Genomic DNA, 25,062 nt, shown 5'->3' with positions numbered 1-25,062 from the left:
TTGTGAGTACAATTAATGTCACTGAATTGTACACTTAAAAAGGGTTACAATGGCTAATTTTAATGTTATATATATATGTATACATATTACCATTAAAAAAAAAGCTGGAAGAGGACCCTGTGCCTGCTTTTGTGGGGAAGAACAGCACACCCCATTCATAGAGTTGGATGCTGAAAGGCTCTGGAGCCTGCTGAGTCTCAGCATCTGCAGGTGTGTGGCCTGGGAAGGCTGCCTGAATTCTGCCGTGAACATCCCTCCTGCTGCACGGTGACCAGGCCCTGGCTTACAGGAAAGCCTGCCAGCCAAGTTAGCAGAGGCTCATAGACAAGGCTTTTGTAAAACAGTCACACCCTTGGCTTTCTGGGAATCTGAGTGGCTGAAGAGGGGTCAACTGGGGATGAGGATGTGCATCAAAGTAACAGGCACTCAGCTGTAATGGCAGAAATGGTAGATACCCTCACCCTTCTGAAGACCCATCCTTATTCGGGGCAGGCATGCTTCCCTCCCCCCACCCAGGCTCAGAATCACTGAACATTAGAACTGGAAGCACTCTTAGAAAACATGTCCAAGCACCCCATTTTACAGATGAGGAAACAGAGGCCCAAGGAGATAAAGTGGCCTATCAAAGCCCTACCAAATAAGTCATAGACAAGCCAGGAACAAGGTCCAGGTCTGATTCCCAGTCCAGGACCATAGACATTCTGAAGCCAAAAATGTCACAGGCTTTAAGATATACAGGAAAAAGCAGAACCGAGATGTTTCAGGGAAGAGGAGGGCTGGAGGATGCTGAGGACAGAGAGGAGAACTCTGTGTTTGGCACTCAGAAGCAGCTGGAAATGGAACTGTCGATGCAGGTGTAGGGAATAAACACAGGAGAAGCAGGCCTGCTCCCTTCTCTTAAGACACCTTAAAAGTGAAAAGGATGGACAAAGAGTAAGAAAGAAACTTTGAGATGGCAGAGAGAAAAAGGAAAGACATTTCAGCTGAATGGCCGTGATCTTCCCACTAGGGAGTGAGGCCAGCTGCTAGAATAGCATCTTTGTGGGGACTAGACTAGAGGTGCACGATCCAGATTCAGAGGGTACTGTGGGGTACTCAGGAGTCAATTATGGTCTAACAAGGCCTGAAAAGCAGCTCGGGGGACTTGGGCTTTTCTGTGACAAAAGTCCTTCCTGGACTTTGCTGAACCTGCCATCTGTGCTGGTGCCAAAAGGCACAGCCCATGATTTTCTCCAGCAATGCTTGGCAGCCTGGAGGAAGCAGCAGAGAAAACAGATGGGCCTGCATGTCGAGGGGAGGGCAGAGAAAGTTATGGGGGCAGGGGAGTCAAAGGGCGAGTGAGGACACAGGTGAGATGGCAGGAAGGCAAGGCCAGGAGGAGGAATAGAGAGGAGAATGAGGTGGGAGTAGAGAGTGGAGGGCCAAGACCAGACTGGACTAGAGAGAGAAAATGAAGGGAACTTATCACTGGGATGGGGAATGACAGAATTCTGGATCTTGCAGTGATGGGTAGGGACAGGGCCCAACCCCAAATGAGGTTGGCTCAAATGAAGCTCACAGAGAGCAAACAGTGTCTGGAATATTTAGAAAGTCAGAAACTTGAATTCCGAGGTTGCCAGGTTGGAGAGAAAAACTGAGCTGCCAGAGGCCTTGAGGGATGTGAAGGACAGTCGTGAGGTCAGAAGGCAGGGCACTGGGTGGCCCAACTTAAAAGGAACCAGAGCTGGACAGGGAGGTGGAAAGGCAAGACCCAGTTTGTTCCTCCCCAGGGCCCGTAGAGCCAGAGTGACAGTCTCCAGCTAAGAAAAAGGGATGCAATCGAGACCATTCATTCAAGGGGGCAGCTGGGCTCACGGTAACAGTTGGGGGTGGGTAAGGGAATCTGCTGGCAATACTCAGGGAGTCCTGAAGATGCACCTGCACAGAGACACGTAGTTGGGGGGCCCCACGGGAGCCCCTGCAGCCAAGAGCACTGAAGTCTGCATTCCACTCCATCTCTAAGGACTCCAGCATCTTATTCACATTCTCCAGCAGACTCCATTACCACACACCAACTTTGAGTATCTTCACCTTCCAGGTGTCACGGTGGCACCCAGGCATTACCTAGTGTGTGTCTTTCAGGTAGAAAGGCTTAACCATTGATGAGGAGCTCTGGCTCTCTTGTTCAAACGCCTCTTTATCAGAGAACCCACCCTTCAATGCGCTGGCTACAGTGGCACCTTCCCACGGCCACCCTCTATGGTCCATTCCCTTACTCTGCTTTATTTTCTTAACACGTATCACACCTGTCACGTTTACATCAACGACTGCTCATAGTCCATCTCACCTCACTAGAATGGAAGCTCCGTGAGCACACACTTCTGCCTTGTCTGTTCACTGCTTTATCCGTAGTGCTTAGAACTGGGCCAGTGCATAACAGGCATTCAATAAATATTTTTAGATTGCTGAATAAATTATCTCTTGAAACCCAAAGCTAAATTTTTATGGGGAAGGAGACAAGGAAATCATTCCTGCTTTTAAAAAGAGTGGTTAGTGGTCCTGAGCTACTTCGAGTTCACTCACTCTAGCGCCTCTGCTGTCTCAGGCGAAGCAAGCTAAGGCCCTGCTGACCTAACACAACTTCCTGGAGCTGCAAGCTGGTTCTGGGCAACGCCAAGGTCTGCTCCAACTGCCTCCCTCATCCACTAAGCCTGGCTGGGATCCAGCTGTGTCCACAGAACCCACACTCCCTACACCCAGCATGACTCCACAAGTAGACGGTGGCACGGCCTCTGCTGATTAAAAATAAATGTGGTGCTGTTAAAATAATTTCTCTAACGATATTTCTCTTCTTTCTACTTCCTTTAAAGGTGTGCCCATAATGCATCCCTATGCCTTGAAACATTTTCCTGATGCATCCCAGCAAGTGAAAGAAATGCTTACTTCTCTCCCCATTATTGGCCACCTATCCTCCAAGCCTTCGTGGCTGAGTTTCACACAGGCACCATTACTGCCACCCCAAATCTTGTTACTGGAACAATACCGCAGTTTTACTGCTATGTTTCTCTACCAATTTCTAGCAACTGTGGCTCTGCAATTAGCACAAAAAGGCAATCTGTGCGTACAATGAATCAAAGCAATACATACCAAGACCTGGGCCGAATCAAGGAATTGGAGGCCAAAGTAATCTGTTTCCACGAGGTCCAAGTGGTACACGATCTGATCAAACAAATCCTGGCCTTTGGCATGTTTCTGGAAGACAACAGGGGACATGAAAATTGAGGGTGAGATGGCTGGATAAGAAATCAAGATTTTTAAAAAGCCAAAGTCACTTCTCTCTGTATGTTACATACACGTAACATGTCACAGTATAAATTTTTAAAACATCAATTCATTTTACGATAAATGTGATAAACTCATGATAAAGGAAATTCAAATGCCATATAACAGTATCAAGTGAAAAGCCCAGATAACTACTGTTAGCATTTTCTAATTTCTCAAAAGAATGCTTTTCAGATGAATGCCTATATGTGATGGTAAGCGTCCCAAAACTCAGACACTCTCGAAGAAAGGTGCGATGGGGTCCTACTCCAGCAACGAAAAATGGGCAGCTTCCTCTGAACTTTTCCATCAACGTAGGCAACCTTCCAAAATCAGCTCACCCTCTGGAATTGACTCCTTCAGCCCTCTAATTTCACAGTGTGGTAAGCGGGACCTAGAAAAGCCAAGAGACCTGCTGGGGTCACAGGCGACAGAGCCAGGACTCACCCAATCTCAAGGTCTACTTCAGGGTTCTGCCTGACTGTGGGGTACATACAAGGGGCATGAACAAAAGAAAAGAGTCAGAGACAAGGGTCAAGTCCTGGATCTGCCACATAGTGTGACCCCAGGCAAGTCACTTCTCCCTATGCTTCTCTTCCTGTCCCTGTAAAATGCACCTAATGATATCTGCCCTCCTTGTCTCTCCAAGGATTAAATGAGATTGCAAATGAGAAACCACTGCAAGTCTTTAAGAAACGAAAAGCTTATTAACACTCACCCAAGCAGGATGAAGGCATAATTCACTGATTAAAAAGTATATCACTGCCAAATGGCTCCCAACACAAATATGTTTAAACCTAGGCATTTATAACAATAAAGAAAAAACAAAACTAAAACCAGATTCGTAGGGTGATTACAGAGCTGACTCCTTATTATAAAAAATAATGGGGAAGGAGCATTTATCCTGTATTGAGCTGTAGCACTGTAGCTCTGGGTAACCAAACTGTAGATGGCACTGTGTATGAAAATTAACTCAAAATGGATCACAGACTTAAATACTTAAATGTAAGAGTTAAAACTATAAAAGTCTTAGAAGAAAACAGATGTCAATCTTTCATGACTTTGAATTCAGCAATAAGTTCTTAGAGATAACACCAAAAGCAACATTAGAAAATATAAATAAATTGGACAACAAAATTAAAAACTTTTGTACTTCAAGGGACACCAAGACATCAGGAAAGGGAAAAGACAACTGTGATGGTTAAGGTTATGTGTAAACTTAGCTAGGCCATGATTCTCAGTGGTTTGGCAGATATTATATAATCATCCTCCATTTTGTGAGCTGATGCGAGCAGCTAATCAGTTGAAAGAGGAGTTTCCTTGGGTGTGTGGCCTGCATCCAATATTTGGAGGTTTTAGCAAAGCTCACTCTCTCTCAATTCTGCATCTGACTTGTCATCCTCTGACCTCTGGTTCTTGGGATGTGAGCTGGCAGCCTGTCATCTGACCTGCCAATTTTGGGTTCGTCAGCCCCTGCAACCACATGAGTAAAGAAAAGCCTCTGGCCTGACACCTGACCCATAGATTTGGGACTTACCAGCCTCCACAACTAGATGAGCCATTTTCTTTCCTTGAAATAAATCTCTCTATATACATATTTGGAGGCCTGGTGGCACAGTGGTTAAGAGCTCAGCTGCTGACAAAAAGGTCGGCAATTCAAATCCACCAGCCACTCCTTGGAAACCTTATAGGGCAGTTCTACTCTGTCCTATAGGTCACTGTGAATTAGAATCAATTACACAGCAATGGGGTTTTTTTTTTTAAATATATGTATGTATATATTTATATATATATGTGTATATATATTATACACACACACACACATACATATATGTGTGCTTCACTGGTTTTGCTCCCCTAGAGAACCCAGTCTAAGACAACAACCCACAGAACAGTCTAAGACAACAACCCACAGAACGGGAAAAAATTTTTGCCAATCACACATCCGAGAAAGGACTTGTATCTAGAATGTACAAAGAATTATTACAACTCAATAATAATAAGGCAAATAACCCTTTTTGAAAAATGGGCAAAGGCTCTGAACGAACAGTTCTCCAAGGAAGATAAACAAATGGCCAATAAGCACATGAAAAGCTGCTCAACAGCATCAGTCATCAGGGAAATGCAAATCAAAATCTCAATGAGAAACTACTTCACACCCACTAGGATGGCTATCAGCAAGAAAACTGTTAACAAGTGTCGGTAAGGGTATGGTGAAATTGAAATCGCTGGTGGGGATGTAAAACAGCGCAGGTGCTTTGAAAAACAGTCTGGCAGTTCCTCAAACCACTAAACACAGAATTACTCCGAGAGTTACCATACGATTCAGCAAGTCCGCTCCTATGTACACACCCAAGAGATGGAAACGTATGTCCATGAATGTTCACAGCAGCATTATTTCTAATGGTCAAAAGGTGGAAACAACACAAAAGTCCACCAACTGAGTAATGGATAAACAAAATGAGGTATATCCAAACAATGGAATATTACCCAGCAGTAAAAAGGGCTGAAGCACTGACACCTGGTACAACATGGATGAATCTTGAAAATATTATGCTAAGTAAAAGAAACCAGCCACAAAGGACCACATATTGTACGATTCCATTTAATATGAAATGTCCAGAATGGGCAAATCTATAGAGACAGAAAGCAGAGTAGTAATTGCATGGGGCTGGGACTGGAGAAGAACTGGGGGACTAAGGAGAAGAAGGGTTCCTTTCTGGGGCATTAAAACGTTCTAAATTTGATTGTGGTGATGGTTACACAACTGAATATACTAAAAGTCACTGATTATATACTTTTAATGGGTAAATTGTATGGTATGTGAACAGTTCTCTAAAGAAGATAAACAAATGACCAGCAAGCACGTGAAAAACTGCTCAACATCTTTAGCCATCAGGGAAATGCAAATCAACAAAATATATCTCAGTAAAACTGTTGAAAAATAGATGAGCTGAGTTTTTATTTATAATTCAACAAATGAAGAAGAAATAACAAAACTGCAATATCACCATTTTGCAACCCCTAGTAGTTGGAAACCCTAGTGCTGTGGTGGTTAAGAGCCATGGCTGCTAAACAAAAGGTCAGCAGTTCAAATCCACCAAGTGCTCCTTGGAAACCCTATGGGGCAGTTCTACTCTGTCCTATAGGGTCACTATGAGTCAGAATTGACTCATCAGCAATGAGTTAGTGAATGGAAAGTAGTCCTTGAGTAGTGCAAACAGTTAAGTACTCAGCTACTAACCAAAACATTGGTGGTTTGAGTCCACCCAGAGGTGCCTGGGAAGAATGGCATGGTAATCTACTTCTAAAACATCAGTCATTGAAAATCCTATGGAGCACAGTTCTACTCAGACACACGTGGGGTTGCCATGAATCACAACTGACTCAATGACAGCCGGTGTTTTTGGTCGATGAATGGAAAGCTCTAAGCATTGGGCCCCGAGTTTACTAACATCACAAAAAGAGACACTCAGCCATTACATTCCTCCTGCTGAAGAGCACACTGCCTATGATATAACCTTGCTCGCCAACCATAAGCTCCCCAACAACAACAACAAAAAACCAAGCCTGGGACTGATTCAACCTCTCTAGATCCAACTGCCAATTTGCAAGAAATGCAAGATCTTACTAAACTACATGGGAACACAATCAGCAAGATCCAGCCTATGGGAAGCTCTAGAAACATCTCAGGACAAACAATCCACCTTACTCAACAAACCGAATATAGGGAAGAGAAAAGATGGAGGGGGTGACTACAGATTAAAAGAAATTTAAAAGACATTAAAAAAAAAAAAAAAAAAGCAGGTGAAACTAAACTCCGATGTCCAGGGATGAGGCACAGTTGTATGATAAAATGTTTAAGAGCAAGCAAGAGATGACAATAAAGTCAGGGTAGCTGTAGGTCTTGTGGGGGAGAGGGAGTTGTGACTGCAGGGGGCGGGGGGTGCAGAGGGGTTCCGAGCTGGCTGGCAAGGCTCTATCTGCTGACCTGGGGAGTGGGTCCAAGGGTGTCTGCCTTCTAGTAAGTCATCAAACTGTACACTGCTTTATTTCTGTATCTGTATTGGTGTCACACGTAATGAGGTTACACATAATGAGAAGAAAAGAGTCAAGACTCTCCTTTCGGGAAATATTCTCTAAAGCCAATAATTCAACAGAAGCAAAAGGCTCAGCATGCAATCTTGCTCTCCGTAGTATTATTTACTGGAGAGAGGGGGAGGGGGAGAAGAAACAACCTAAAATTTCTAACACAGAGAGACACAGAGCAGTGGGACATCAACCTACAGAATACGGTTTGACCATTATAAAGGACAATTGTGAAGATGAGATAGAAAGCAAGGGAAATTTTTTAATGACAATGTTAAGTCGACAGACCACAAAAGAATAAGCAGGTTATGTGTTGTCCATGATAAAAACAGTAAATTTCTAAAAACTAAAATAGCTGTATTAATTAGGATGGAGAAACTGGATGGCTTTCCTCCCCCAAGTTTTGTTTAATGTTGATCTTCTGGTAGTTGTAGACGAGGAATTAAAAAAAAAAAAAAATCATTCCAGGACTCTTCCCCCTTGCCTGTAACAATCTATCCTTCTGATGTTATTTTTTAATAGCACTATCCAGCGCTGCCAGCCCTCTGCGACACCTATTATCATGGATCCGAGGCTTCATTAGCCGGATTCCTAGTGGGAAAGGACTAGTTAGAGCAAAGTTTTAGCAGCAGGATGTGGCAGAAAACACAGGTGGGAGGAAGCAGGAGACCCGTGCTCTGGGCCCAGATCTGTCACTGACGACCTGGGACTTTAAGCAGTTCACAGTCTCCCAAGTCTGTATAGCCATGGCAGAGCACTCCCCAAAGCTGCGAATCTGACATGCCCCCCTGAAAATAACAACAGCACCAAAACTCAACTGGTCCAAAACTCAATCTGCTCTCCTCCAGGGTCTCTGTTTTGGTTCAGGGCTTACCATCCAGGTATATAATTCCACCACCAACAGAATATGAACTGAAAAATCATATTAGGAGGTTAGCCTAAGCATTTGCCTAGGTCATTCCAGATCTTGCTTTTCCAATACGTCTTTCTAAAATGGCTCTTCATTTAGGAGCTCGGGGTGGAGGCTGGGGAAAGGACCTTTCTAGAGGCAATAGGTCTCTCTTGCCATACCAGACCTGCTCCTCTGCAGAAGTCCCTCATTTGGCTGGACATGAAGTGGGCAGGCTGGACCTGAGTGAGAAAGCAGGGTCTGGTGGGTAGTAGGGGTCCCTGGGTGGTGCAAAAAGTTAATGCGCTCAGTTGTTTAGTGAAAGGTTGGTGGTTTGAGCCCACCCAGAGGTGCCTTGGAAGAAAGGCCTGAAAAATCAGTCACTGAAAACCCTGTGGAGCACAGTTCTACTCTGACACATGTGGGGTCGCCATGAGTTGTAATCTACTTGATGGCAACTGGCTTTCTGGTGGGTAAGAAATTTCAACTTACTCACCTCTGGTGCATTTTTACATATGTGTAAGCAGCCTTCCCCCCATCCCCACCCCCCCGACCCACACACATACACACATTGACACACTCCTCAAGTATGTTCAATCTCTTCTGTTGGAAGAGAGCTCTTGATGGCCCTTCCCAGTTCCAAAAATAATCTAGTAAAATTAAGAGGGCTGGAATAGAGCTGTCCTCAGAAAAGAGATCCCAGGGGGTTACAGGATGGTACAAAGATGGGAAGGTCAAGGCCAGTACACATGAACCTGCCATCTCTCACTCCTCCCAGCACACAGAGAGTGTCCTTTCTCAAAACGAAGAAGGCACAGATAATGTTCCCCTGCACCACTAGTCAGGACAACCTGCTGGACTGCCCCTAGAAGCCCACAACTGTCATCTTAGTCTTAGTCCAAACATCCCTCCTCCAGGAGCCTCCCCAGCCCACTCCCAGAGAAGAGCTCCCTCCTCTGTGTTCCCACAAGCAGGCACATGCCTTCACTATACACACACTGATCACCTGTGCTCCTGGCTGTCTCCTACTTCAGATGGTGCCCCTGAGGCCAGGGACCAGCTGTGTTCATTTGAGTCCCCGCCTCCTCTTCCTCCCATCCCCAGGCACAGTGCCCAGCTGGCACACAGCAGACACTCCATAAATGTTTGTTTGTGGCATGGATGGATGGTGCGAGGTCTGGGGCCAAGAATCAGATCTTCTGGATGGGCCCATAAGCCAGACTAGTAACACTTCACCAGCGGCAGGCTTAAAAATGAGAATACACTCACTAAAATCTTTTCAAATTAAGTACTACATGAACAAGCACCTGGGGACCTGTGCTGTACTTCCAAGGCCATTTACCTAAGCATAACTTTGTGCTATTATGTGAAGCACTGTCTAGTGGTTACAACAGGAGATAAATTAATGTGACAGTGGAAAGCTACTCCTGTTGCCTTATTGTTAACTAGGTCTCCCCCTCTGATGAATTCATTCATTAACTTACTATTCATTCAGCAAACAGTGACTGACTGTTTATAAAATGCCAGCCCCCATTCTAAATGCCAGGAATACAGCTGGGGTTACAAAGTCTGTTAGAAGGAGAGTGGCTACCAAAAAAAAAAAAAACCAGTGAGGGAGCCCTTATTAACATGTACTTCTTGGGTAGCAAAGTGTTCCAAAACAGCTTGAGACCCAAAACCTGCAGGTAGCAATTCCACTTACCTCCCTCCCTCCTTATGCAGAAAGTATTGAATATAAAATCTAGATTTTTCTTCCTAAATTAGGATCACCATTCTGGAATACAATGATGCGTCTTCTACTTTGAGACATGTATGGTGACCTGTCCCCAAACACAGTAGGCTCTAGGAGGGCTTTGCCCTTGAGTTCTTGCATCTATGTTTTCTCGTTTTTCTGACCCCCATCTCAATGCATCACTTTTCACAAGAACCAGCAACCATGCTTTTGAATCAGTACTTCTCTCCGTAGCAGCTCCTTTCTTTACCTCTGATCTGACTCAAACTAAAAATAACCAATCTCATTAACAACAGGCGTAAAATAAGAGCAACTTGTCAACTAAAGCTTGGGGCGGCAGCCAGCAGAGAAATCTATGGACATTGTGATATCTTTGCTGGCCAGTCTGAGGCTCCTTTTTTGCTTATTTATTGGTTCCCAGCCATGTTCCTGATAAGGGAGACTGCTGGACAGCTGATGTCTTAACTGCTCCCCAAAATAAATGAACTATCCTGACCTTCTTAGATAAGATGTAACTGGCAGTATCTTACTGCAGCCTGACCCAAGTGCAATGTAACAAGACAACTCTGATATTAGAAGAACAAAGATGATAGAAGCCAACCCATTCAAATCTCATTTTTCTCAACAACATAAGACACAGCAGGCATCCCAGGTAGGTTGGAAATAAGCTGTATGTGAGGGTGCCAGCTGAGCATATACATCATGGTTATGAAGTAAAAAGAGAAATCATACATCTGAGCAGTGGAAGTGATTTCAGGAGCCATCTCCTTGTGGACACACGTGACTCTCCTCTGTACACCTGCTCCATACCCATCAGATGCCATGTCCCTCTGCACCCATCTTCAGAAAGGCCTTTCCTTCCATTTCTGTCATGGTTCTGGCCACATCACCTCGTACCTAAGCCATAGTAACTGCCCCTCAGTGGTCCTGCTACCTCCAGTCTCTCCCTCCTTCAACCCATCTTTCTTGTGTTTGCCAGAATGATCTTTGTACAACACAGTCCTTATCTCAGTCACACCTCTACTTAAAAAACATCCACCAGAGAATGAAGTACAGGCTCCTTGGCCTGGTGTGAGGGGACTCCCCACAATCAATACTGTCCAACCTAACTGTTATGGATCAAATTGCGTCCCCCTAAAAGATATGTAGAAGTCCTAACCCTGAGCTGGTAAATGTGACCTTGTTTGGGGAAATAGGGTTTTTCTTTGCAGGAGCTATCAGTTCAATTAAAGAAGTCATACCAGAGTAGGGTGGGGTCCTGATCCTAATCCTTTCTGAGAGGTGCTTTAGAAAAGAGGACAGACACAGAAGAGTCACACACACAGGAGGAAGGCAGACACCATGTGAAGGGTGGCAGATGCATCTATAAGAAGCAAAAGAAGACCAAGGCAGCTGGCAGGCACCAAAAACTAGGAGAGGTATGGGACAGTTCCTCTCAAAGCCCTCAGGAGGAACTGACAGGGCTGATAAGCTGATGTGGACTTCTAGCCTCCAGAACTGTGAGACAATAGTTTTCTGTTCTTTAAAGCCACCCACTTTATAGTATTTTGTTATGGTAGCCCTAGGATACTAAAACACTAACACTCAAGTTTTATCTTTCTCCGAGGCCTTACGTGTACTGTGGGCTCCAAACTACTGGTCCTCCAAATGCCCTCAATAAGAGCTTCCAACCAGTTCGAACCCCTGCTGAGAGTATGCAGTGCTAACAAGTTCCCAGGAAGTCATACCTAAGAATCACAGGAGGATCTTGTTAAAATGTGGATTCTGATTTAGTATTATCTGGGGTGGAAATGCAAATTCTCACCAGGGAAGTTGTTAGAAAAGCGAATTCTCAGCAGGGCTTCCAACCAGAAGGAACAGGGTGGAAGCCCTGCCCTCAATATATGCAGCAGGTGCTACCTCCATGGCTTGGCTTGTATCCTTTCCTCTACCTAGGTGGTCTTCTTTCCGGGTCCTCACTCCTGTCACCACCTGCAGCAAACCAATTCCCATGGCCAACTTTAAGCAACAATCTTCACTGAACTTCTAGTTGGAGGGACCCTGTCATATTCATCTTTGCTTCTCTGCCATCTGGCGTTCTAGAAACATCAATGCTGATATGGGTTAAGAAGAATTCCTGGTTCCCACAAATGTCTTCCAACAATCCCCTTTTTAGAAGTCTGACCTTTCTGGTTCATCTCTGCTGGGAATTCTCCATAGTTGGCCAGAACCTGGGTGCAGAACCTGGCATTACCACCCAACCCCATTTCTGTTCTAATGCACCCTATGACACTAGTGTTTTGGAAACCTCACCACACTGTGGCCTGTCTTTATGGGCTAACAAAAATGGTACGCCTTTTACACACAAAATTCTACCAAATTCTGGATTTTCATACATTTAAAAACAACCAAAGAACTTGTGGTAATGGTTTCTAAAGCTAAGTGCAGGCTTTCCTATTTGTTCCAATTACATTTCATCTTATTTAAATTGGCCCATGACTCTCTGCTGTTAAGAGCATTACGAGTCCCCGTCTATTACCACATGTATCCGTTATTAATCCCAGTTTTATACCATGTGGGTAATTTGATAATCAAGCCTGTGGGTGCTGGTGTCTTTCTTTAGTCCTACATACCTCACTAAAGGCACCTATCCAATGGTGGCCTCAACCTCAATTAAGAAAGCACATGATTGTACCACACAGGGAGATCCCCTAGGACTCTTAGAAGCAGAAACATTGGGCTGGAAACCCAGTTCTGCCACTTTTCTAGCAATATGACCTAAGGCAAGCTACATAACCCTCCTCATCTGTAAAATGAGCATACTCTCATCTGCCCTGTCAATGATGCTAAGTCACTGTATTAGTAAAAAGGCAAAAGGGCACATAAGCATGCACTGTAAACTGTAGTGTTCTATATAAATAAAGGAATCAGTATTACTTTCACCGAAATCTCATTTCTTACACTTGTCCACAGAAATAACAGAAATATTATGACTTTTGTCAAATGCCTAATAAAAATCAAGGTACAGTAGGTCTGTGATCTATAGTGGTCTAATAATCCCATGTAAAGGAAAACTGAGGTTATTCTGGCTTGGGGAGTTTTAGTAAACCCGTGTTTGTCCTTGTCTTAGTTATCCAGTGCTGCTATAACAGCTATACCACAAGCAGGTGGCTTTAACAAACAGAAATTTATTGTTCACAGCTTAGGAGGCAAGAAGTCTGAATTCAGGGTGCCAGCTCCAGGGGAAGGCCTTCCTCTCTGTGTTGGCTCTGGGGGAAGGTCCTTGCCATCAATCTTCCCCTGGTCTAGGAGCTTCTCAGCGTAGGGACCTCAGGTCCAAAGGATGCACTCCACTCCTGGCTCTTCTTGCTTGGTGGTAATGAGGTCGCTCTCCTTTCTACTCACTTCTCTACTTTTTATCTCAAAAGAGATTGACTCGGGATACAATCTAATATTGTAGATTGTGTCCTACCTCACTAACACAATAGAGGTTAGGATTTACAACACATAGGATCATCAAATCAGATCACAAAACAGTGGACAAATGCACAATTCTGGGAATCATGGCCTAGCCAAGTTGACATACATTTTGGGGGGACACAATTCAATCCATAACAGTCCTAGAGAGCAACTCCTTCCTTTTCAAGTCCTTACAACTTCTGGTTTAAATGGATGTCCCAGAACCCCACCTAGGATCATCAGTTGGCTTTCCTGGTCTGCAGTTCCCAGAAGGCACCTGCCTCAAGGGCTGTTTCGGCTTCCCAGAAGGCACCTGCCTCAAGGCCTGTTTGGCTTTGGCTGTTTCTAGGAAGTACTAATTTCATGATTAGTTACTGGCTCCGCCCCTCTTGATAACATGTCAGTTTTCTATGAGCTTGGTAGCTAACAAGTCCTTTATTACACACATACACACACCTCCCAAGTGCCCAGGGGTCTCTGTCTCCATTGCCAAAACTGCTAAGTCATCATACATAAATATAAACTGTTCGCTCCAGGATATTGTAAACATAAGTATCTGAGATTACTGAATAAGGTTACCTTGGAATTTTATCTTAAGTGAGCGATACAATTTCAGCCATCATCAAGAACACACAGAAATGTCCATAATGTCCCGGACTTAAGGCCAGGCATCAACAGCCTGGGTGTCTCCTGGAAATTCAATTCAGATAAAAGCAGAGCACAGCTTATTTAACTTCCTGACTTGCCTGGCTAACAATCTCCTAGAAATCAGAGGAAGTGACAAAAGCAACTGTCCTTCATTTTTATCAAGAAGGAAGTAAGAGCAATCTTAGGAGAAAGTGACTGTCATCTTCAAATGTGAGTCAAGAAAGACGACATCACTGATCAGTTTCACCATCCACCATCCTTCTCCTTAACTGGCAAGGGGCTCTCAGTGTGCTGTCTGAGGTCTGGAGAAACAGATTTTAGGTGTAACTGTTCCATCATCAAACACAGCCACACTGGAGAAATTAAAAACACTGAGACTTAACGTTGCAACACTGATTTACTATTGATCAACCTCTGTTCCAGGCTGATAGACTGTCTTCAGGCCAAACTGTATAACATCTCAGCAGAGATCCAAAACTCACCTTTGTTCCTTCCACAGCACCTCCCTCCCAGGGATGCTGAGGATTAAGGCACCCCACTGGCCATGATCCTATGAGCTTTCAACAACATGGAATGCCTAACATCTGTTAGTGACCTCAATCTCTGTCCACCTACAGCTCCTGCCAAGCAAGTAATTCAAGGGTTAATTTAAGGGATGAGTGTCCCATTTATTCCTCTAATGTAGAATAAAGTCAGGATTTTACACCTGGAACTCCTTGATTCTCGCTGCCCTGATAACTGATTTCATCCAACACTTTGAACGCTATGTTGCCATTCACAAGGAGGAACATCAAAACAGCATATGTTGAATACTCTTTAATTTGTTGGTGACACTACTATCAGGCACTCGTATACTGATAGGGACACAGACAAAACATCAGACAACCTCCCTAACATAAAGATCCACTGGACAAACCCCTCTTAGAGTTCTGGATTGGAACCCTCCCCATCTTGCCTTATTAGACAAGGTGAGTCATGTGACCTATGTGCTCTCTGCCCAACTAAGACTACTGGAATCCATGATAAATGGGCAACAGAGGGCAGGCAGCTGCCCCGGATGACCTTCAGGGCAGGTGCCTTCTATTCTAGTGGTCTCCATCTTACATAAAAAAGTAAACAACTACACGAAGACTTAAAAGGTACTGGGTGGCAAGTACCTAGGTGTTAGTTTTATTGTTATTCTTTATAACTGTGGTGCATACAAACATGGCTGGAAGTTCTCTCTTATTGAGATAGCGGGTCTGTGTCCTTTTCTCTTGAATCTGGAAGGGCTTGTCATTACTTCAAGCAAATAGAAGACAGCATTAGTGATGCTTTGTGATTTCCAAGGCAAGGTCACAGTTCTCTAGAGTCATCTATAGGGGAAGCCAGCCACCATACAAAAAGTCAAACTTTCCTGGGACTGCCATGCTAAAGAGGTCACCAGTAGATGTTCCAGTCAACTGTTCCAGCTGAGCCCAGCCTTCCTTGCCAAGATGCCAGACATGCGAATGAAGACCTTTTGGACCCTCCAGACCAGCCCATCTGCAAACGGAGTACCCCTGAGTGACCTCAGTCCACACCATGAAGAGCAGAAGAATCTCCCAGCTGAGCCCCATTCAAATTCTTGACCAGCAGGATCTGTAAGCTATAAAAAACCAGTTGTTGTTTCAAGCAACTAAGTAGAAGCATTGGGTGAAGTGTGTTATGCAACAATAGATAGCTAGGATTAAAAAAAAATATATACACAGATAAATCATGTGTATGTACACACATGCACTTGTTTATATGTATTAACATCTGGTATGCATAAAGTTTTTTATAATTAAAAACAATGTGTTTTTACAGTATGAAATCCCCAAACTGTATGGCCTATTTAGGTATCAACTGCTCAGAGAAAAGAATAATAAACATATAAATCCTTAAAGAATAAATAAACTAATAAAGTGTTTTTTGAAGGCCATGAACTGTTCAGAACAAAGCCATTAAGACTGAAGTTTGGAATACCTGAGGCTCTACATTCACAAACTATACATTAAGAGCTCAGTAACTGGCATTAAAAAGGGGAGGAAGGAAGGATGCCCTCTATCACCACTCTTATTCAACATTGTGCTGGAAGTTCTAGCCAGAGCAATTAGGCTAGAGAAAGAAATAAAGGGCATCCAGATTGGCAAGGAAGAAGTAAAAGTATCTCTATTTGCAGACGACATGATCTTATATAGAAAAACCTAAGGAATCCTCCAGAAAACTACTGAAACTAATAGAAGAGTTCAGCAGAGTCAGGATACAAGATAAACATACAAAAATCAGTTGGATTCCTCTACATCAACAAAAGAACATCGAAGAGGAAATCACCAAATCAATGTCATTTACAGTAGCCTCCAAGAAGACAAAATACTTAGGAATAAATCTTACCAGAGATGTAAAAGACTTATACAAAGAAAACTACAGTACACTTCTGCAAGAAACCAAAAGAGACTTACATAAGTGGAAGAACATACCTTGCTCATGGATAGGAAGACTTAACATTATAAACACGTCTATTCTACCAAAAGCGATCTACACATTTAATGCAATTCCAATCCAAATCCCAACGACATTCTTTAATGAGATGGAGAAACAAATCACCAATTTCATATGGAAGGGAAAGAGGCCCCGGATAAATAAGGCATTACTGAAAAAGAAGAACAAAGTAGGAGGCCTTACTTTACCTGATTTTAGAACCTATTATACTACCACATTAGTCAAAACAGCCTGCTACTGGTACAACAACAGATACATGGACCAATGGAACAGAATTGAGAATCCAGACATAAATCCATCCACATATGAGCAGTTGATATTTGACAAAGGCCCCAAAACAGTTAAATGGGGAAGACAGTTTTCGTAACAAATGGTGCTGGCATAACTGGATATCCATCTGCAAAAAAATGAAACAAGACCCATACCTCACCCCATGCACAAAAACTAACTCAAAATGGATCAAAGACCTAAATATAAAATCTCAAACAATAAAGATAATGGAAGAAAAAATAGGGACAACGTTAGGAGCCCTAATACATGGCATAAACAGTATAGAAAACATTGTAAAGAACGTAGAAGAAAAACTAGATAACTGGGAGCTCCTAAAAATCAAACACTTATGCTCACCCAAAGACTTCACCCAAAGAGTAAAAGACTACCTACAGACTAGGAAAAAGTTTTTAGCTATGACATTTCTGATCAGCGCCTGATCTCTAAAATCTACATGATACTGCAAAAACTCAACTGCAAAAAGACAAATAACCCAATTAAAAAATGGGCAAAAGATATGAATAGACACTTCACTAAAGAAGACATTCAGGTAGCTAACAGATATACGAGGAAATGTTCACGACCAACAGCCATTAGAGAAATGCAGATCAAAACTACCATGAGATTTCATCTCACTTCAACGAGGCTCGAATTAATGCAAAAAACACAAAATAATAAATGTTGGAGAGGCTGTGGAGAGACTGGAACACTTCTACACTGCTGGTGGGAATGTCAAATGGTACAACCACTTTGGAAATCGATTTGGCGCTTCCTTAAAAAGTTAGAAAGAGAACTACCATACGATCCAGCAATCCCACACCTTGGAATATATCCTAGAGAAATAAGAGCCTCTACACGAACAGATGTATGCACACCCATGTTTATTGCAGCACGGTTTACAATAGCAAAAACATGGAAGCAACCAAGGTGCCCATCAACAGATGAATGGATAAATAAATTATGGTATATTCACACAATGGAATACTATGCATCGATAAAGAACAGTGAGGAATCTGTCAGACATTTCATAACATGGAGGAACCTGGAAGGCATTATGCTGAGTGAAATTAGTTGCAAAATGACAAATATTGTATAGGACCACTATCATAAGAACTTGAGAAATAGTTTAAACTGAGAAGAAAACATTCTTTTGCGGTTACGAGGGGGGAGGCAGGGAGGGTGGGAAAGGGGTATTCACTAATTAGATAGTAGATAAGAACTACTTTAGGTGAAGGGAAAGACAGCACACAATACAGGGGAGGTCAGCACAACTGGACTAAACCAAAAGCAAAGTAGTTTCCTGAATAAACTGAATGCTTCGAAGGCCAGTGTAGCAGGGGCAGGGGTCTGGGGACCATGGTTTCAGGGGACATCTAAGTCAATTGGCATAATAAAATCTATTAACAAAACATTCTGCATCCCACTTTGAAGAGTGGCATCTGGGGTCTTAAATGCTAGCAAGCAGCCATCTAAGATGCATCAATTGGTCTCAACCCACCTGGATCAAAGAAGAATGAAGAACACCAAGGACACAAGGTGATTATGAGCCCAAGAGACAGAAAGGGCCACATGAACCAGTGACTACAACATCCTGAGACCAGAAGAACTAGATGGTGCCTGGCTACAGCCAATGACTGCCCTGACAGGAAACACAACAGAGAACCCCTGAGGGAGCAGAAGAGCAGTGGGATGCAGACCCCAAATTCTCCTAAGACCAGACTTAATGGTCTGACTGAGACTGGAAGGACCCTGGTGGTCATGGCCCCCAGACCTTCTGTTGCCCCAGGACAGGAACCATTCCCGAAGCCAACTCTTCAGACATGGATTGGACTAGACAATGGGTTGGAGAGGGATGCTGGTGAGGAGTGAGCTTCTTGGATCAGGTGGACTATGTTGAGACTATGTTGGCATCTCCTGCCTGGAGGGGAGATGAGAGGGGAGGGTGGAGGGGGTTAGAAGCTGGCGAAAAGGATATGAAAAGAGAGAGTGGAGGGAGAGAGCAGGCTGTCTCATTAGGGGGAGAGTAATTGGGAGTGTGTTGTGTGAGAAACTGACTTGATTTGTAGACTTTCACTTAAAGCACAATAAAAATTATTTAAAAAAAAAAAGGTGGGGGAGGAAGGAACTGTTATGGATTAAAAGAGACTTAAGAGACACAGCAGCCAGATTCAATGTGTGCTCTGTGTTTGGCTCTAGATTTGAACAAATCAACTATAAAAAGGTCTGAGATAACTGGAGAAACCTAAACAAGGACTTAGTATTAAATGGCATTAAAGAATCACTGTTCATTTCATTTCAGTATGATAATGGTATTGTGATTGTATGTGTATGTATATATACATATATATAAAATGTGTGTGTGTGTACGGAGTCCTGGTGGTGCAGTGGTTAAGAGCTACAGCTGCTAACCAAAAGGCTGGTAGTTCAAATCCACCAGTCACTCCTTGGAAACCTTATGGGACAGTTCTACTCTTTTCTACAGGCTCAACATGAGTTGGAATCGACTCGACAGCAATGCGTTTAGTTTTTTTTTTAATTATATATATATTTTTTGTTGTTATTAGATGCCATCGAGCTGGTTCCAACTCACAATGACCCTACGTACAACACAACAAAACACTGTCCGGTCCTGCGCCATTCTCACAGTAGTTGTTATGCTTGAGCCCACTGTTACAGCCACTGTGTCAATCCATCTGGTTGAGGGTCTTTCCCTTTTTTGCTGACCATCTACTTTACCAAGCATGATGTCCTTCTCCAGGAACTGGTCCCTCCTGATAACACGCCCAAGTACTTGAGACAAAGTCTCACCATCCTTGTTTCTAAGACGCACTTTGTGTGTACTTCTTCCAAGACAGATTTGTTTGTTCTTCTGGCAGTCCATGGTATATTCGATATTCTTTGCCAACACCACAATTTAAAGGCATCAGTTCTTCTGTCTTCTTTATTCATTGTCCAGCTTTCACATGCATATGAGGCAACTGAAAACACCATGGCTTGGGTCAGGTGCACCTTAGTCCTTAAAGTGACATCTTTGCTTTTTAACATTTTAAGGAGGTCTTTTGCAGCAGATTTGCCCAATGCAATGCACATCCTTTGATTTCCTGACACAAATGGGAAATGGTTTATTTTAACTAATAATCAAAGACAATGTAAATTAAAGCATACTTGAGGCACTTTCTGACATGTACAAAAAAATATGGAGGCTTAGGTAGGAAATAAAATGTGGAAATTATCAAACAATATCATTACTATCACATACAGGTAAAATTTTGCTGAAGATCATTCAACAGCGGTGGCAGCAGTACATCAACAGGGAGCTGCCAGAAATCCAAGCCGGATTCAGAAGAGGACATGGAACTAGGGATATCATTGCTGATGTTAGATGGATCCTGGCTGAAAGCAGAGACTATCAGAAAGATTTTTACCTGTATTTTATTGGCTATGGAAAGGCATTCGACTGTGTGGGTCATAACAAATTATGGATAACATTGAAAAGAATGTGATTTCGAGAACACTTAATTGTGCTCATGAGGAACCTGTACCTAGACCAAGAGGCAGTCATTCAAACAGAACAAGGGGATACTGGGGGTTTAAAATCAGGAAAGGTGTACTTCAGGGTTGTATCATTTCACGATACTTATTCAATCTGTGTGCTGAGCAAATAATCTGAGAAACTGGACTATATGAAGAAGAATGCAGCATCAAGATTGGAGGAAGACTCATTAACAACCTGCGATATGCCAATGACACAACCGTGCATGCTGAAAGTGAAGACGACTTGAAACACTTACTGATGAAGATCAAAGACCACAATCTTCAGTGTGGATTACACCTCAACATAAAGAAAGCAAAAATCCTCACAACTGGACCATTAAGTAACATTATGATAAATAGAGAAAAAATTGAAAATGTAATGGATTTCATTTTACTTGGATCACAATCAACACCCATGGAAGCAGCAGTCAAGAAATCAAAAGACACATTGCATTAAGTAAATCTGCTGCAAAAGACCTCTTTATAGTGTTAAAAAGCAAAGATGTCACTTTAAGAACTAAGGTGCACCTGACCCAAGTCATGGTGTTTTCAATCACCTCATATGCATGTGAAAGCTGTACAACAATAAGGAAGACAGAAGAAGAATTGACGCCTTTGAATTAAGGTGTTGGTGAAGAATATTGAGTATACCATTGATGGCCAGAAGAATGAACATACCTGTCTTAAAAGAAGTACAGTCAGAATGCTCCTTAGAAGCAAGGATGGCGAGACTTTGTCTCAAATACTTTGGACATGTTATCAGGTGGGTTGAGTTCCTGGAGAAGGACATCATGCTTCGGAAAGTAAAGTGTCAGGGGAAAAGAAGAAGACCCTTAACCAGATGGACTGACACAACGGCTGCAACAATGGGCTCAAGCATAACAACGACTGTAAAGTTGGTGCAGGACTGGGCAGTGTTTCACTCTGCTGTACACAGGGTTGCTATGAGTCAGGACTGACTCGATGGCCCCTTAACATAACAACGATATGTTAGAGATACCACTGAAGTATTTATGGGTTAAATGATAAATTGTCTGGGATTTCCTTTAAAATACTCCAGAAAAATAAATAAGTGGTGTTCTGTATATGTGAGTTTCAGCTTTCTATTCTCTCTACTTTGTGAATCAGAAATTTTCCATAATAAAACCTAAAACAAAACCCACAAAATACAAAGAATTTAGGGGGGGATGAGCACAATCTGTCCTGAGCCCTACCTTCAAGGATTGAAGCCACTGGTTGGGAAGAGGAGACTTCTGTCCAGTGGTGAAGATGAAAGTGCGACAGGATGCTAGCTGACTAACCAGTTGCTATCTAGTCAATTCTGACTCATGGCAAACCTATGTGTGTCCGAGCAGAACTGAACTTCATGGGGTTTTCAATGGCTGATTTTTCAGAAGCAGATCACCAGGTCTTTCTTCTGAGAGGCCTCTGGGTGGATTCAAACCTCCAACCTTTTGGTTAGCAGCTAAGTGTGTTAACCATTTGACTCTACTATAGGATGCAGAAGGGAAAGTTACTTCTGGCTATTAACAATTAATTTTCTTCCACGTCACTAGAACAAAATACAATACACAGACCTGTCAGGATCCAAGTCAGTACCAATCTATGGGCCTTAAATCAAACTTCATCCCCAACCCCTACTCCTCAGTGCAGCTCATAAAGGGGGCTGCACGAATCTACTTTGTGCCTAATTCACAGGCACAAATCAGATACTTGTTGTGTAAAAAACAAAGGAGTGTATGCTTCAATGAAAGCTACTTTCTAGCTTTGGGCACCAAAGTTAACATTCTACTGTAACTAATTTCATGGAAACAATGTTTTTATCCCTCAGAACATTTCTGAGGGATAAAGAACTGATTTTTAACCTTGAACTAAAGCATCATAACCTGTAGCCCAGCAGAAGGACATCGTGACATGGAGCTGGACAAGCTCCCTAGTAGACACCCATGGTTGGCCACAGTGACTAAGGCTCAGTGCAGAGCCCTTTTCAGTACCCAAGCTACAAAGTAGAATGTAGGAATGTCCTAGAAGCCAGGGTGTTAAAGTCCCTCATTTTACAGATGGGGAAAATGAGGCCAGAGGCAGTTGCCAGGTAGCCACTGCAAAGGCAGGACTAGAACTCAAGCCTTCTGGCCCTGAGACCAGTACAATTTTCCTTCTCAGGACTATCTTGAGACGGTTGCATCATGTTACCTCAACAGGGAAGGAAAAGGCAAGCATAGCGCTTCTGCTACTGAAAGGTTAAGAACCAAATTTACAACACCAAAACCCCAGAACTCTCAGTGTTAAAAACTCCCTGGCTATAAAAAGTGCTTGCTTGCGCTTGGTTTAGGGAAATATTTTTGGCTTTTTTTTTTTTTTCCCCCATGATGGACCAGGGGGGTGGGGAACACCACCACCAGAGAAAGGAAAAAGAAAATGACAGAAATTTGTGCCTGACTAAACAGTAAAACGCAATTAAAACGATGGATGTCTCTGTGCCAGAGGTTGAGTTTGAAACAAGCTGCTGGAAGAAGGACAGCCCTGAAAATAAATTGCCAAATTACTTTTTGCAGCCAGATTGCAGATTCCGCCCCCCTCCCCCAACCGCCCTGTGTAATTCTGAAAGCAAATAACTCCAAATAAATAAATATGCAACAAATTCCCAGGAAAACCAGCCAAGAAACGTGACCAGAAAGAAATAACTTTGGGTGGATGGCTGCTCCCACCCATCCTGCAACCTGGAGCGTGACCAAACTTGAGAAGGAAGGCATGTGAGTGCTAATGGATCCACGAAGCTTTCTTGAATGCTCCTCTCCTGTAGCGACTGTTCCCCTTTCCTCTGTGGAGCTTTTTTGTTGAATCTCACAACAAATCCTGTGTTGCACTGGCTGAAGACATGGACTCTGGGGTCAGCCTGATGGGGTCTGAGTCCCAGCTTTGTTATTCAGCTCAAGCAGAGTCTGGTGTCCAAGAAATGTCTTACTTACAGTCCCTGGGGTGGTAGGCATGGTTAACACCTTCAGCTACAACCAGAAAGGTTGGAGGTTCAAGTCTACCCAGAAGTGCCACAGAAGAAAGGCCTGGTGATTCACTTCTGAAAATCCAGCATCAAAAACCCTAAGGAGCACAGTTATAGTTACACTCTGACATGCATGGGGTCACCATGAATCCGGGGCGACTCAATGGAAAGTGGGTTACTGGTTAAGGATGTTGAGAGGATTAAATTAAATGAGATGCTTTGAAGAGTGGCATCTGGGGTCTTAAACGCTAGCAAGCAGCCATCTAAGATGCATCAATTGGTCTCAACCCACCTGGATCAAAGAAGAATGAAGAACACCAAGGACACAAGGTAATTATGAGCCCAAGAGACAGAAAGGGCCACATGAACCAGAGACTACATCATCCTGAGACCAGAAGAACTAGATGGTGCCTGGCTACAACTGATGACTGCCCTGACAGGGAGCACAACAGAGAACTCCTGAGGGAGCAGGAGAACAGTGGGATGCAGACCCCAAATTCTCCTAAGACCAGACTTAATGGTCTGACTGAGACTGGAAGGACCCCAGTGGTCATGGCCCCCAGACCTTCTGTTGCCCCAGGACAGGAACCATTCCCGAAGCCAACTCTTCAGACATGGATTGGACTGGACAGTGGGTTGGAGAGGGATGCTGGTGAGGAGTGAGCTTCTTGGATCAGGTGGACACTTGAGACTAGGTTGGCATCACCTGCCTGGAGGGGAGATGAGAGGGTGGAGGGGTTAGAAGCTGGCAAAATGGACACGAAGAGAGAGAGTGGAGGGAGAAAGCAGGCTGTCTCATTAGGGGAAGAGTAATTGGGAGTGTGTAGCAAGGTGTATATGGGTTTTTGTGTGAGAGGCTGACTTGATTTGTTGACTTGCACTGAAAGCACAATAAAAATTATAAAAAAAAAAAAAATTAAATGAGATGATGGATTTGATGGGGCTTAGCCCAGGGTTCACCATAGGAAGTGCCTGGTGACATAGGGGATATCATTCTAAAAAAAAAAAAAAAAGGTAGGTAGTAATCCCATTTACAGAGAGGGAAATGAGCTTGGTGGAAGTTACATGGCAGATGAGGAGCACGGTTTCAAGTTAGAGACCAGGTTTGAATCTTGACTCCACCATCCCCAACCCATGTGACCCTGACTAAGCTCCCTAGCCTTTCTGAGCCTATTTCCCCATCTGTACAGTGGAGATGATAATAACACAGTGCCCATTCCATTGAGCAACTGTGAGGGTGAAAAGAAACGTAGACAGGGGGTCTCAGGGTATGTCAGCACCAGGCAGAGGACTTTGAGCCCCAGGAACTTCCCATGTCCCTCTGGTTATGGAGAGGCTTTACTGCATGGCAATTTGCATGCTGCTTCCTGGACTGAACCAACAGGAAGCCCTGACTCCAACAGCCTGGATGCTTCCTAAGCCATAGTACAGTCTTGGATCCCAAGCTCCTGGTGTCCTACCCATGGCTGGTATTCCATAAGTATGGATGGTGACCCAGCTAGCAAATGAGCCTGTGTTTCACACTTTTAGTGATCATACCAACTGCTAAGACACAGAATTTTAGAGCTATTCACTCAGCTCTGTGTGTGTGTGTGTGTACATGTACGTGTGTCTAATTTTCATAAAGGTTAATGAGAGGAAAAACACATAATCTCTTTC

General features: G+C 43.4%; 1 protein-coding gene across 3 annotated transcripts in view; it reads right to left on the bottom strand.

Annotated features, from left to right (window-relative positions):
- Window positions 1-25,062, bottom strand: part of EPB41L4B (erythrocyte membrane protein band 4.1 like 4B) — a 163,579-nt gene that overhangs the window by 118,204 nt on the left and 20,313 nt on the right. For all 3 annotated transcript variants that reach the window (XM_064291627.1, XM_064291626.1, XM_064291628.1), the window contains exon 2: window positions 3,127-3,231. In XM_064291627.1, coding sequence (XP_064147697.1) covers window positions 3,127-3,231 — 105 coding nt within the window. The remainder of the gene's footprint in view (window positions 1-3,126; window positions 3,232-25,062) is intronic.

This window comes from Loxodonta africana, chromosome 9 (genome assembly GCF_030014295.1).
Source record: "Loxodonta africana isolate mLoxAfr1 chromosome 9, mLoxAfr1.hap2, whole genome shotgun sequence".
Classification (NCBI taxonomy): Eukaryota; Metazoa; Chordata; class Mammalia; order Proboscidea; family Elephantidae; genus Loxodonta; species Loxodonta africana.
Note: the sequence above shows the minus strand (reverse complement) of the source record. Positions and strands in the feature narration are given on the sequence as shown.